At 37.1% G+C, this 16,026-nt stretch overlaps 1 protein-coding gene across 2 annotated transcripts in view; it reads right to left on the reverse strand.

Annotated features, from left to right (window-relative positions):
* LOC113100666 (uncharacterized) overlaps window positions 1–16,026 on the reverse strand; it is an 81,425-nt gene that overhangs the window by 63,544 nt on the left and 1,855 nt on the right. For both annotated transcript variants that reach the window (XM_026265289.1, XM_026265290.1), the window contains exons 2-4: window positions 3,412–3,732; window positions 2,984–3,307; window positions 2,805–2,843 (exon numbers count right to left, since the gene is read on the reverse strand). In XM_026265289.1, coding sequence (XP_026121074.1) covers window positions 2,805–2,843; window positions 2,984–3,307; window positions 3,412–3,732 — 684 coding nt within the window. The remainder of the gene's footprint in view (window positions 1–2,804; window positions 2,844–2,983; window positions 3,308–3,411; window positions 3,733–16,026) is intronic.

The following is a 16,026-nucleotide window of genomic DNA, read 5'->3' on the forward strand; positions in this document are numbered from 1 at the left end:
TGTTTATTTTACAAGCAGATTCTAGTCAATTCATTTATGTAACCCACTCAAATAATTGAGTTGATGGAAGATTTGTGTCAATATTTCTGATAATTGAGAATTAATTTTTTCATGTATGTATTTTATTTTTCTTGCTTAATGCATAGCATGTTCAGGCATGTAAAGTATATTTATTTTTTGTATACTTGTATTTAATTTGTGCGAAACAGAATTAACTATTAAAACATCAACAGATGCTGATGTCACTTGCATTCCAGCTCGTGGTGAGCGCAATATGAAGTATTAATTTCTACAATCACCCCCCACCCCCCTCCAAAAATGATATTGACTCCAAGCTTTTGAATGGAATTGTGTATAATGTTTTATTTTTTATTTTTTTTTAATCTGATCTTTATAATCAAAGAATCCTGAAAACAAATGTACTCAACTGTTTTAAATATTGAAAACAATAATAATAATAATAAATGTTTCTTGACCAGCAAATCATCATATTAGAATGATTTCTGAAGATCATGTGACATTGAAGACTGAATAGCCCATAACTGAAATGAGTAATTTGAAAGAAACCTCCTTATGTTGATAGAGTGAAACAAAATTTGGTTAGATTGTAATAAACCAAAACATGTTCACTTAACTTAACCTGTTTAAGTTAAAGCAAAGTGAATAAATTGATTTGGTTGGACATTACTATTTCACATAGATTCTTCCTCATTCAGTTGTGTTGTCACAACACAGTGAGTTTGCATAGATTCAAAAAATTCCATTAATGTAATCAAAACACAATTTGGTTGTGTGGAACCACTGTCCATAATTGAATTATGAACACATGATAGTTAAAAATGTATAGCCTGAATGCACTGTAAGTCGCTTTGGATAAAAGAAAGTGCATAAATAAAAGTGCATACATTTTAATTTTAATTGAATTATGTAAGTTTAAAGAGTAATTTTTTGAGAGCATCAGCGTAGCACCATTCTTGAGAATATGAGCTGAACTCCAACTGCATACGCTCTTCTGTGTCAGCCGCGCTGCACTGATGTGATGTTTTCTTTCAAATCAAAGTGTAAATACACGCAGAAAACTTATCCTACTGACACAGCTGAAACAGAAACAGTGCAACGCAGTTTGAGTTTAGTACATATCCTCCAAAATGGTGCAATGGTGATTGGGAGAGACACAGAGGAGAGGAATTGTTGAATAAAATTCTATTTTTATTTTCTTATTTGCGTACAAAATGTATATTGTTGTCACTTCATAACATTACAGTTGAATCACTGATGGCAGATGGAGTATTCTGACGATGCTTTTCATAATTTTCTGGACCTTGACAGTGATATTTTCTTGCAGTCTATGGGACAGTCACAAGCCTCCCAGGTTTCATCCAAAATATCTTAAATTGTGTTTTGAAGAAGAACAAAGCTTTTATGGGTTTGGAACGACATGGGGATAAGTGATAAATGACAATTTTCATTTTGGGGTGGAGTATCCCTTTAAGTTAGATCTGTCCTTTTTAACAAAATAATAAAAACAACAAGAAGATATGAATAAATGAATCACATAAATCTTGCACCTGTTTATAATGTACATTATTAATCTGTGTGTCAGTGCGTGTGTGTGTGTGAGGGGGAGAGAGAGAGAGAGAGAGGGGGGGTGATTTGAGTGAGTGTGAGTTAATGTGTGTGTGAATGTGTGCATGGTTGTGCTTGTAAGTTTTTTTAGGCTTCTCATTCAAAGAGTAAAACTGAAGACCAATTATTACTGTACACATGCTACTGCCAAATAATAATAATTATAATTATAATAAGCTGACTTTCCTTATAAACAGTGAATAACCAACATGCATTCCACTTGCAAAAAAATACATTTGATACTGCTCATTGTATTTTTGTATTTTAATGCAGCCAATAAAGCTGTTTTCACTGTTATATTTTTCTGTTTCTGTTGTAAGACAAAGGTATGAATTATGAAATAGTGACTGAGAGCGGCACATTAAGACTACCAGCTCTCTGTTAGATGTTAATCTGATTGATTTATAATCATGACATTGACTAATCAAATATACATTAGATAAAGACAATGAGTGTGCTGTGATTTTGGCTATATTTGCATGTAGAATAGAGTGAGAAGTGACAGAATATCTTGTTTATCAGAATATCTGGGAGCTCTCGCTCGTGCGGCAGTACTGGAGAGTGAAGAGACTTCATAAGGTTTGACCAAGAAGTCAGGAGCTTTATCTGTTTATTTATTTTGGGAAAAAGTCTCTAAATCTATCGCCAAACTCATACGGCAACACTGTGCACGCTCTGCTGGGTCACTTGTTAAAAAAAAAATTATATAAAAACAAAAACCACAACTATATTTATTGAAAGAAGAAAAGACAATAATAAATACGTGACTTATTTCAAGTAATTTAACTCAAGTCCGAGTCGAGTCTCAAATCATGAATACCAAGTCAAAGTCAAGTATTTTATGAATATTGGTCAAGCAAGTCTCAAGTCCTAAAATATGCAACTTATGTCTGACTCGAGTCAAGACCCTCGAGTCCCCCAGCTCTAGTTAATACTGAATGTTTAACATTATATTTGTTGCATACATATCTTAAGTAGACAACTTTAATCTCTAATAACTCCATTCTGTTGTCCTTTGTTCTGTTGTCTGAATATGGCACTTGTCACATGCTGTGATGTATCGGGGCTTTTAGGAGCTCAGTATTGAGCCAGATACCAATGTGCATCCCTAGAAAATATGCAGCTAATAGAGCACATTTACTGACAAATTCAATAGAACTGTGTATTTCTGACTGTACCTGGTGTAGAAGTCTCTGCTGTTGTTGAATCAGCTCGAGCTGAAAGATGAATGTTAGTTCAGATGCATCAGAATACAGAAGATGTTCATTAGATAACACACAAGATAACTAACATTATCTATCATTATATTATCACATCTCAGACTCTTCTACATCTGATCATGAGATTGTTTTCTCACCTGAGATCTTGACAGTGTATGAGACTGAGGTCTTGAGTTGATCTCTCTGAGTAACTTCACATCTCCACTCTCTGTTTTCATCTTCATTCAGGATTGTTGTCTTCAGAGAGATGTAACAGTGATCTGATGAGAATGATATCTGATATCTGGAGTCTGAGTTTGTCAGTTTAACACCAGCCTGATTCACCCAGAACAGATCAATTCCCTCAGAATGGATCAAATCATCACAAGAGACTTTATGATATGATGAATATGAATACAACTGACAGAAGAGAGTCAGAGAGTGACCTGCACTGATCTCAGTCTGTGACGGTGATGAAGAGACTGAAACACAGAATAACACACACATCACACACTCATCAATCATCACGAGAAGTTAAATGAAGAATTTGAACCTTTTTAAATTGATCATATAATCATTAAAATACCATGAAGAACATGCAGAAAAACACGAGCATCAGTTCCCAGTTGTTGTCCATTCTCATATTGTCTGCAGGTGTAAGATCCACAATCTTCTTTTGTGACGCTCTTGATGTTCAGAGAGCAGTCAGACTCCAGACTCAGTCTCTCATGTCTCTCTGTGTCTGTCTTCTTTCTCCCTGAATTAATCAGTTCAACTGTTGCTGAATAACTGAATCTGTTATAGGTCCATGTAGTTGATTTACAGTCAGGAAGATCATTATTACAGGGCAGACGGACATCTTCACCAGAACTGATGAACACATGAGCATCATCCACTCCACTGAGACCTGAAACACAAGAACACATGAGTGATTATTATACGATATGTTAATAAATGAAAGCATAAAAACACTAGCATTAAAGGATTCAGATCATGCAGTCTATTTCCTGATTAAAACAGTTCACCCAAAAATTTAAATAAGCCTGTGTTTAACTCACCCTCGAGACATCCTCGGTGTGTTTGACTTTCTTCTAATTTTCAGTTTTAGGTGAATTAACCCTTTAATGCAAACACACTCTCCAGAATAAACTATTTATATTATTAAAATGTGAAGTTACATGAGATGTATTAAAATGTAATTTATTCCTGTGTATTTTCAGCATCATTACTCCAGTCTTTAGTGTTAAATGATCCTTCAGAAATCATTATAATATGCTGCTGGATTATTATTTCTGCTCAGTTATTAATAATGGTTCAGTGGTAAAAGTTTCTGCTGCTTAATATTTCCTGGAAACATTTTTTTTTATGATTATTTGATGAATATAATGTTCGAAAGAACAGCATTTATTTGAAATATAATCTTTTGTAACATTATAAATGTTTTTACTTTCAATTGAATGCCTATTTGCAGAATAAAAGCATTAATTTATATTAAACACACACCAAACATTTGAATGGTCGTATAGTTCATGTTTTATTTCTCAAATGTTCAAGTCTCAGTGACAGAACTTTTTGTAAGGTTTAGGCAAACTACAGAACAAGAATAACATCAGAAATAAATAAGTAAGGGGTAGAGAGAAAGATCAGTCCCAGCAGACACAAGTGACACTTATCAGCCATCTTCTCTTTCTGTCAGTCTTCCTCTTCATTATATTCTCTCAACTCTTTCTTTAAATACTCTCAGCTCTTCCTGTGTGTGTTCACTTCCTCTGATCTGTTTACAGTTTTTCTCGATTGCTTAAACACATTTGCCCACTCTGACATCACATTTTCAAAACAGTTAACACACAGGATAAAACTGAAGCCCAATGGCCAAAATGACTCATTTTGTTAGCAAAATGCTTGAACACTACAAAACATGCAACATAAGCAAATATTTCCATCAAACACCACAACTTGTGGTCAAAAATTAATTTATTATTTCAATCAATCATTACACAATGGACAACAAAATACAGCCATCAATATTAAATTATACTTTACAAACTCAAATGGTTACATTATATACTGTGCTGCAAACCATTCACTCACAAGACGAGAGTGGTGGAAAGCCACATTGTCCGAAATTATGACATACAGAGTCACGCCAGGCCTCAACAGCCCTCTCTCTTCAGGTGGAATCAGTAATTCTTTCAAAGCATCAAGAAATGTGACGAGGCGTTCTGTATTGTATGTGGCAATAGTTGGTATTTGGCAAAGGACTCCATCACTGGAGATGGCAGCACACATGGGGATATAGTCACCCCTCTGACCTGGCACTGTGCCCAATGATGTTCCTCCTCGTCACCTCACTTTACAGAGGTTGAAGCCGGCTTCATTCACACAAATTTATTTGTGATGTGCCCCTTCAGCTTCAAGCTCCATTATTCTCTATTCATCATTAACTATGGTAAACAAGGTATTACAATAAAAAATCTGTATCTGCACAAACTGGAATCGTGGCTCCTTTACAATGTCAGAGTTTCTTTTTGAACTCAGTACAGCTGCTTCATTCTGACATGGTTTCGTTTAAGGACTCGATCTATAGTTGCCAAACTCACACTGTTTATATTTCTAAATGCTCCCTGATCTTCAATTACTGCTGCCTGGATTTGACGCAGTCTGATTGCATTGTTTGCCACTACCATATCTACAATGGCAGACTCCTCTTCAATACTAAATATCTTTCCTCTGCCACCAGTGTGTGGTAATGTGTGGATTCTATAGAGTAAAAGCAAAAACCATGTCAAAAGACATTACTGTATGACAGTCACATAAACAGGATTGATAAAACACCTGCATTACTGTACACACAGTTTGTTCTGCTAACAGGGCAATACAGTAAAGCTGAAATACACAGTGGTATACATTACAGTAACACTGTGAATGACCTGTTCTCATTCCCAAAAAGCCCGACACTAGATGCCATAGTGCTCCGACTCAGAATGGGATGGACCCTTTGTCCAGCCTTTCTAAAGGACAAGCCATGATTGATGACATGGTCAATAAATGTTGCCCGAATTTCATTTGAAACGTGATGGCTCCCCCATCACGCAAACAAACTCCTCTTCTTTAGGCCGCTCTGCCATGGCCTCTTACTCTCCTTCCGTGCCTCTGGCCTCTTTCATCCATGCTTGCAAATAGCAACACAGAGGTGGCATCTTTTATAGATGGATGAGGACTGATTGCTGATTGAAGAGTTTTATAATTTAAGAGATTTATAATTATGCAAGTACTCTCTATTAGCTGTGAATAGATTTTTTTCTTTTGTTCAACACAGTGAATCCAACAGAGTTTAGGGTCTTTCAATGAGATCTGTGGTAACTGTTTTGACAAAGGGTGTGAAAAATATGTGAAACAAAAAAAAGTGTATAAACATTTGCAAGAGAAGACTTCTGCTGAGCTAATAATGTGATAATGAAGATCAAGCAGATACCAGTTTCATTAAGTGTGTCTTAATCATGCTAAAGCTGCTGTTTACTGACACGATGTCAGTGTGTGATGGAGAAGAGCTGCTTCACATTGTGTGAAATGTGTCAGAACTGAATATTGTTAACTTCATTTGATCTATACACAATCTAAATACATTACTGATGCTTTCACTTCTGTCAGTCGATTCCTGCATGCCATTCAATTCTAGAAATAATATCATTTAGTTATTAGTGATAAAACTGGGCTGTTACTGAAAATGTTTCCACTATCCACGACTCACATGTTGAAAATGAATACAAAAAAATTTAACTGCTTGCGTACATTTTCAAAACTTTGCCTCTTTTTTTCTCTAAACTTTACACACAAATCCAAGAAATGCACACACAAACAGCAAAATGCCTCACATCTCTCACAAAACAAAGTACTGCAATCAAAATACCACAAACACATCTCAAAAGCAAACATTTGTCTTATGTTTTGTCTTATGTTGCAAACACCTTTGCCATAATATTATATTTTTGGATTTATCATATAAACAGTTATTCAAAAGCTCTTCTTTCATGAGCCGCTGTGTACACTTCTGAACAAGATTGAAAGTAACTTGACTTAGTGATGTTGAAAAATTCACGGTAAACATAAAAGCAAGATTGAAACCAAACTATTTGTTTTTACTGTAAGTATTTGTGGTTGTGAATACACACTGTAAAACCAAACAGTGAAACTAATCAAATGAAATTAGTTAATTGCTCTCCAATAATAATGAAAGTTCATTGTACTTAATTTAAGTTTTAAATTTAAATAAGTTCTGTAAACTCAAAATTTTGTTGTAGTAAGGTGAACTTAAAATGATTGTGTTTTCTAATTCCCAGCATGCTTTGCATCAGAAAACAAGGAAAATAAATTTAGAAATTAAGTGTTATTTTGTGTGTTTTTACACAAGATTAACATAAAGGGACATAAGTTAGTACTTAAAGTTACAGGTTGTAGGACCTGCCACTAGAAGGCGCACTACCAAAACAATAACAATCGCGTGGTTTGATGAAGCTAAGAAGGAGCGTGGATTTATGGGATTTGTTGTCTTCTACCCATCCACTGACGACCATCAATCAGACGGAAAGATAAATCTTGTATTTAATGCAAGTTCAACGATTTGCGCGAGTAGATTACATACAAAGTCAATGCAAAGACGCGATCAGAAAATGGATCATACGCATCCTCGCACCTCGCTAAGCTACTTCCGTATATGTCCACGACACTGTTGTCATGTGGTTTCTACATCAGTAAAGGCGGTAACAAAGGGAAACTAACGTCATTGACAGGCGACTGCACTGCCCCGTGTCACTGTTTAGAATGGAAATTTTCCCACGATTTACAAGTAGTTGAAAACATTAGAGATATTGTTAGTAATCAGCTGGACAAAATATATAACACTAGCCTAGTGTTTTTTGGATATGTTACTATTGTATTATAGTTACACTATTGTTACTGCAACAATCTTACAAATTGTACCTTTAAATGTTGTTTTATATTAGAATTCACAAAGGTTTCTGTTATGTTGGTTTTGTAGTGTTACCGTTGTGGTGAAGACTAGAGCATTTTGAAGAGAATTTTGAAGAGATCTCTGTCTCTCTGAGGCTTGAAGACGTGCTGCAGCAGTGGATCACTCCTGAGTACTTGATCTGTGTATTCTGGTTCAAATAAATATGGTTGTGAAAAAAAAATTAACGTTGTCTGTTGATATATTGAAATCGCCTTCCATTGCAATTTCCTGTACATCTAAATATGTTTAGATCTTCACAGTGAAAGGTAACACTTCCGAAATCTCTGTGTAAACCATAGACAGTAAGTGTAAACAATGTGTGACGTACAAGTGCAAGAGATCACTTCCAGCACTTTCCGCGCTTGCGCAGACTAAGACAGAGCACGCGCAAACGTCACACGACAATAGGAAGCATGCCCGGCCACAGATCAGTTGGACGTGGTTGTGTACAAGAGGTAACAGCTATATAAATACTGTTCGTTTTCTTACATAAACCGCTCGTTTCGTGTCTTAGGTCATCAATGTGTACTTACGATGGGGAATTGTTTAATTTGGACTCCTCTGTGCATGCTCTTTGAGGTGATGACCATAGACCTCCATTATATGAGGCACAGACAATAACGGTTTGACCTAAAAATATAAAAATGGGAAATACTGAGGAAACAAAGACACCTATCTTGGATGCCCTTGAGGTAAGCTAAAACATATAAAAATTTAATTTGAAAGTGAACCATCCCTTTAACTTAAAACATAAAAAAACACTTAAATGTATTGTGTAATCTGTTACAAAATATGTTTTGAGTTCTGTGAACTTGTTAGGGTTTACAGTGCAGTGTTACACAGTACGAAAGAAAAAAACAATCCATTGTTAAAAACCTATAGCTTGACCTTTGGCCTCTTTAAAGCATGATTGGTTGGTGTTGAGTGAAGCACATGTGAGGTGTTCGTGTGAAACACTGATGAATTAGTGTGTCATTCTGATCAAGCTACTTCCTGTTAGATTTTTGTGAAACAACTTGATTCAGATCATCTTCAGACCATGACGGCACAAAGTTATGGATTTCTTGCTGATATATCAAACCGTTATTGTTTAACAGATCATGATGGCACAATGTCAAAATGATTTTATCTCTTCAATGATCCATTTCTTGAAACTATGTCTCATATTCTCAAAACAGTTAACACAAATCCATAACGTCTCACTCAATTCCCCAAACAACCTATTTTCAGGTCAGAATTTAGACGCTCTACACTCAATACCATTCACTCTTGCTGAAAAAACTAACTTTGCCCTCAGACATCACACACAAGCCCTCAAACACACACACACACACACACACTACAGTATAGTCTTACACACTGGTGAGATCAATTCAAAACAATACTACAAAAACCAAAAACCACATTTGGTCTAGGACAGACATCACAGTCTATACTGGCTCTAGTCAGGCAGCGGGGGTAAAAACCTCTCAGATATGACTGATCCATCCCTGTCACACATCAACTGTAATGTCTAGTCAGCCTTCTTCCATCCCATCATCTCTGTGTTCTACACAACAAAGTATTGATTTTATAAAAGTACTTTTTATAAGATGGAAGCAGACAGCAACTCTATTTGTATGTAAGGCAGATTGATGCCTGTGTTGTAACAGAGTACAGCTCTCAAAAGTTACAGTAGAGTAAACTGAGGTACATCTACCTGAATGTTTCTATGATCAAGGGGACGGTGAAGCAGCTTAAGTTTGGCTGGACTCATTGTCCAGCCTCCCTCATAATCATAGCATGGACAAGGACATGGTCAACTAGTGGCACAAATTTCATCTGAGACTCCTGGTCTCCTTGCCCCTCATTGTCATTCTCCTCCTCTTCCTCTTCATTCACCTCTTCCTCCACTGCTTACTGTTCTCGCTCATCCTCTTCCTCTCTGGTGTCCTCGATCTTTTCAATCATGTCTCTCTGGATCCATTGTTTTAAAACTGAATGAACTGAATGGGGCTCTTTTATCTCTCAACTGAAGGTTCTGACTGGTGTGTGATAAATTTTGACTCTTAGTTTTTCCACTAAGGTAATTGTGTGCTATTTGATTTTAAACTGTGCAGACCTGAGTGAACAAAATTGAATGCTAGTGCTTTCTAGATGACCACATGGTGTAAGCACTGAGAAATGTAGGGATTTGTGTGAAGAGTTTTGCAGTAACAGTTCACCAAATCTGACTCATGTGCTAAAGCAGGGGAATAGTGTTTATAGTTCAGCAAAATATGTGTGCTTTGTCAAAAATTTTTAATTTTGACATTTTAGTTTAAAAGCCTGGTTAAAGTGTTTTAGCAATCGAGAAAAACTGTAATAGTAAAGCAGCTTAAGTTTGGCTGGACTCATTGCCCAGCCTCCCTCATAGTCATACCATGGACAAGGACATGGTCAACTAGTGGCATACATTCCATCTGAGACTCCTGGTCTCCTTTCCCCTCATCCTCATCCTCATTCTCCTCCTCTTCCTCTTCATCCACCTTTTCCTCCACTGCTGACTGTTCTTGTTCATCCTCTTCCTCCTCTTCCTCCTATCTAAGATCATCTCTGAACCCGGTTTGGGCTGGTTTAACCCACACAGATCTGAGATCATCCCTGAACCCGGTTTGGACTGGTTTAACCCACACAGATCTGAGATCATCTCTGAACCTGGTTTGGACTGGTTTAACCCACACAGATCTGAGATCATCTTTGAACCCGGTTTGGACTGGTTTAACCCACACAGATCTGAGACCATCTCTGAACCCGGTTTGGACTGGTTTAACCCACACAGATCTGAGATCATCTCTGAACCCGGTTTGGATGGATGATGCTGTGAATATTCACACATTCAAATCACAGTTCCTCTTCTTTCTTTAACTGGGTTTCTACAGAAGAACTTCTCCTTAATAAATAAAAATTGTAGTCCATTTACAAATTCACTGTTAGTTTCATTGGTGCAGCGTTTCTAAAATGTTCATTTGAGTGATTTTCTGTGAAGCTGTTGCTGTGTTTGAAATGCTATGCTATCATGCTACTCTTACTATTTCTGCAGTATTCAGTGTGTATGCTGTGCATAGTATGAAAATGTTCTGCATGCATAGAATACCCGGATGACCTGAATCTGATAAATACAGTATAACTCAAGTACACTGAAATCAGTACAGAAGCAGTGTTCAGAAAGGCATACTACCACACAACTCCTACTATATTACAGTATGCTGTGTGAATACTGTGAATAGTAAGATAATGTTCTGTATGCATGGAATACCCGGAATCTTCAAATGCGTGAGTGAACTGGAGATGTGGAATAGTAATTATAAAAACCTTTTATACATACATGTTACTGTAAACTAGAAACTATTGCTGTGTATTTAAAAACAATATCGTAAGACATAAATTGTACTTTAATCTCTACAGCACGTTTCTGATCAAGTCAAATGACATCATTTTTATCTCTATAGTGCTTTATACAGTGCAAATTATTTTAAATATATTGAATAATACAAATATTGAAGTAATATAAATAATAATTTAGTTGGCAGAGACTATTTACATTAACTCCACCCACCAATGTCTGTCTGTGATACACAGCACTGCAAAAGATCTCCATTCATCTCTAATATCAGTAACACAGCGGGTAAAAGACATGCCCTTTACCAAACTTGTTCTAGGCTACTCCTTTTCCCATCACATATCAGATCAGAAATGAAATTATTTTTCATAAAAATAAAGGAAATATTAGAAAATTGGAAATAAAACGGCTCATTATTAATACAATATTACTTATGAGGTGGTTGGCAGTATAGGTGTAGAGAGCTTTTTGTTCAAATAAAGTTGCATCCATTTAATAATATTATTAAGAACGATCATTTAAACACACTATTGCATACTGTTTTTACGTTTACTTTTTTTAGGCAAGTATGCACTATGTACTGGGCAGTAAGCAGGTATGCCATCTCAAACACAGCCAGGGTTCCTCATTCAGACACCTGGCTGTGATGTTCAAGTGAACTCAAAGACCTCGATTAGCTGATTCAGATGTGTTTAAATAAGCTGCAGAAAGTGTCCCTCCAGGAGCAGGACTGAGGAGACTGATGTAGCTAAAGCACAGATCTACACATACGACCAGCAGACCCCAGACCTGTTCAGGAGCCTCCCCAACACTGCACACGCTGAACGTCTCTACCTCTGGAGTCTCTACTAACCAGCTGAAGACTGAATCAGGTGTGTTTGATTAGAGAGAGACACCATGGCCATCACTGTTGCTGCTCTGATGGACCGATACAGAGGAGAAGACGATGAACCCTGACATGACCCTCAGTCACTGTATGAAACAAGAGTTAGGTCTTACACTCCATGATGCTGTACAACGTATTACAGAGAGTCGTCTTCAGATCTTCATGCACTCACTGATGAGCCCTGGGTTATGAGTCGGACTCTCTAACACTTTTGGTGGAGATGTTGATGACCCTGCAGGCCTTACGCCTGATTCTTCAGAAGAAAGACAGTCAGTGCTGATTCTGAGAACACTGCTGTCTGTCAGACGAGATGCATGAATGAGGAACTTGAAAGATAAGAAGTCTGAGTATTTAGAGTACTGTATAGGGCAGAGTAGTGTATTTCATGACTTATTCTTTATTCCTCTGACCAGAGCCGGCCCTAGACCTTTGGGGGCCCTAAGCAAAATTGGTTGGAGGCCCCTTTGACCGTTTTAAGTAAGGCCTACAGAAATTAATGACTACCTTGTAACTATACTGTACGTATTATATCTACTATGTTATTTTTAAATTTTTTAGTCTATTAAATTATGTTTTAATTATTCTATGTATGCTGTATGTTAATTATCTTTTTTACGCTGCTGGCCCTGAGTAAGTATTTCGTTCTTATGTGGCAACATGTACAGAATGACAATAAAAGACCTTGAGTTCTTGAGTTGAGTTCCATGTTTGATGTCTAACAGGAAAATTATGATACCACTGAGCTGAATGGCAGTGCAGTTCAACGAACACACACTGATGAACTTGCTGAATAAAAAGACTGATAAAGTGATTTTCACTGACCATAAAATAAACATTTTTAATTGACACCAGAGTTTAAGAGGCACAAACAACAGCCTTTATATAGAATTTAAATGAAATAGAGCAAATAGAACTGAATACTGTGTTGTGAACCAGGAAAAGTATTATGTTATTAGCATTTATTACATGGCTTGGTTGAATCCCAATGTAGAATGCGGTTTGTCATTTCTTAATAACAGACCGCTGCGAAGTAGAACACACCATTGCCATAAACAGAGCGCTATGGACGCGGAGCGGACAATTTTCTTTAACATGGAGTCACAGTGTGCAGCGCTGCGCTGCTCAAGTGCGCATTTAAAAGTTCACGGCACAAAGCGAAGAAATGTCGAGCGCACAAATCCTAATGTATATCTGTCCAACAGTTTATTGATCATTTGTTTCTTCACAGTTTTAAATTCCAGTTAGTGTGTGTTTGATGCCTTTTCATAGTCCTTGTGATGTCTCCGTGATCTATCACTACACATGGTAGCGAGTCGTTTAAAAACAGCAACAAACATAAAATACAAATACACAAAATAAAGTCATCTTATGCAAATCCACAGCCTTTTATCTACAGATCAAGCATTATAATGTGAATATATCATATATTGAAGAGAGTTTTACCATGCACGAGGCGCACGCGCTGTTTGAATAACGTTACTGAATGGAGAATGATTGACGAGGAAAAACGAGTTTCCGTAAACTTTAATTTAATGATGTAAATAGTCTTCTGTCCCTCACATTAAGCTATGGAATGGCTTCAGATGACTTCGTGAAATTATAATCAGACGGACCCTCTCAGATCCAAGTCACCCAAAATGACGAAAAAAAAGCGGGAGGCGCCGAAAAGCGCGCTAAGTGTTTGCATCCCAATATAAGACTTTTAGACTGTAGATTATCTATACAGGTATCGGAAAATTAAGCCTACAGGTTTATGTACCTTTATCGTCGTTTTTCATGGCCAGAAAGATATTTTCGTTTCTTGTCAGACATCGTCGACGCTGGAGTACGTTAACTGACTGACAGACACTGACCGGGTGACGAGTGACATCATAGGGGTCAGTCAGGGTCAAGATTCGCGGGGAACTCGCCATAATAAAGAACTAAATAAAAAACAACTTTGCTTATCATGATGCCTGATAAAGAGCCCTGTAGGCCCATTTCTTTTTATTTATTTATTTTATGTTACTTTTGTTGTATGATTTTTTTTCACCCACTATATAGCAGTGACTCAATGGGGCCCTCTGCTGGACACTGGGCCCTTTGCAATTGCAAGGGTCGCTTAGTGGCTCGGCCGGCTCTGCCTCTGACCGACAACATTGAGAACAGAATTAGCTGCTGTAGATCTGTCAAACTGACCATCTGATGAAGACATGAGGATGAGAAACTTCTCATGATACTCAAGACTCTCTCAACCAGTCCCACGCTCCTCGAGGAATTCATGATTTTAAGTTTCAGGAGAGAATCTGCTCACTGCTGTCTCCACACTTCCATCAGTGAACATCTACAGCTCATTTATTTGATGTATTTCTGCAGATGATTATGATAATAGTGATTATGGGATCATCATATTCCATATAAAGTTTTACAGAGATGTTTTGCATCTAGTCCAGAGTCAAGATCAACTTACAATCTTGAGATGGTTGACAGGAGTTCTACTTTCATAACTAAAATAGAGTATTAATTATAGCAGCTGTAGTGTTTCAGATCTGTGATCTCACTGTTGAGGTTTGGAAACATGTGAGTTAGACCGCAGTAGAGCAGAAATCATCTCTGAACCCAGTTTAGACATACTGTGAACTCTGAATCATTCTGATGACAGTTTCTCTTCTTTCTTTCAGTGAGCTTCTGTATGACACTAAACTCTTTCAGTTAACAATTGAATGACGATATGTAATCATCCAATCATGGGTTTGATCCAGAGAACACACATGCTCATAAAATGTACATGCTCTGTAAATCATAATTTTGCATGATTTCTTTGGGGGAGTTAAAGTGGGTTTCACTGTGGTCATTCGAGTGAATAAGCCACCTTGTAAAATATGTACGAATTACTGTGAGATCGGTATAAAAAGTCATTACAGATGCAACACGATACTGTCATTATTTTTATGCCCGCTAGAGGCCGCTCTAAATAAAACATAAATATAGGTCATAATAAGGAGGACAGGGGTACAGTAATAATTGGGCTATTTATTTAAATTGTTCTAGATTCCTGTCAATTTCATTTAAATTTAATTCTAATTCCTTTTAGTTTCAGGAAGCCATGGCTTAGTGGTTAGAGAGTTTGACTCTTAATCCTCAGGTTGTGGGTTCTAGTCTCGGTCTGGCAATACCATGCCCTGTGTGTGTGTGTGTGTGTGTGTGTGTGTGTGTGTGTGTGTGTGTGTGTGTGTGTGTGTGTGTGTGTGTGTGTGTGTGTGTGTGTGTGTGTGTGTGTGTGTGTACACTTTGGATAGGTGCAAAGCACACATGCTGTATGTCATGTCATTTTATTAAATTTCTTGTAGGAGAAATTGATTTTGTTTAAGAGATTAATTGTTTGTTTGCTTGTTTATAAATTCTATGAATGTATTTTATCTCTTTAATATTATTTACCCAAAACATGTTGGGCCCTATCATACACCCGGCACAATGCGATGCAAGGCGCAGCACAAGTGTGTTTGCTAGTTTCAGTCTGGCGCCATTAGCATTTTCTCGTTCATCATCACGGCGTTTAATTAGCTAATGCATTTGCACTCATTTGTGCACCCATGATTATGCTGGTCTAAAAAAAGAGGTGTGTTCAGGCGCATTGGTGGCACATTGCTATTTTAAGGAGCTGAAAAAAAAAACAGCTCAAACCTGCTCTAATATCTGGCAATAAAAATATTTTATTTGTTCTAAGAGCGTATCACTGATCATAACATAGATGTGCTCTGTTTGACAGAAACCTGGCTAAAACCTGATGATTACATTATTTTAAATGAGTCCACCCCCCAAGATCACTGTTATAAACATGAGTCGCGTCTAAAAGGTAAAGGGGGAGGTGTTGCTTCAATTTATAACAACGTTTTCAGGATTTCTCAGAGGGCAGGCTTCAAGTATAACTCGTTTGAAGTAATGGTGCTTCATATAACATTAT

This window comes from Carassius auratus, unplaced genomic scaffold (assembly GCF_003368295.1).
Source record: "Carassius auratus strain Wakin unplaced genomic scaffold, ASM336829v1 scaf_tig00217329, whole genome shotgun sequence".
In the NCBI taxonomy this organism is placed as follows: Eukaryota; Metazoa; Chordata; class Actinopteri; order Cypriniformes; family Cyprinidae; genus Carassius; species Carassius auratus.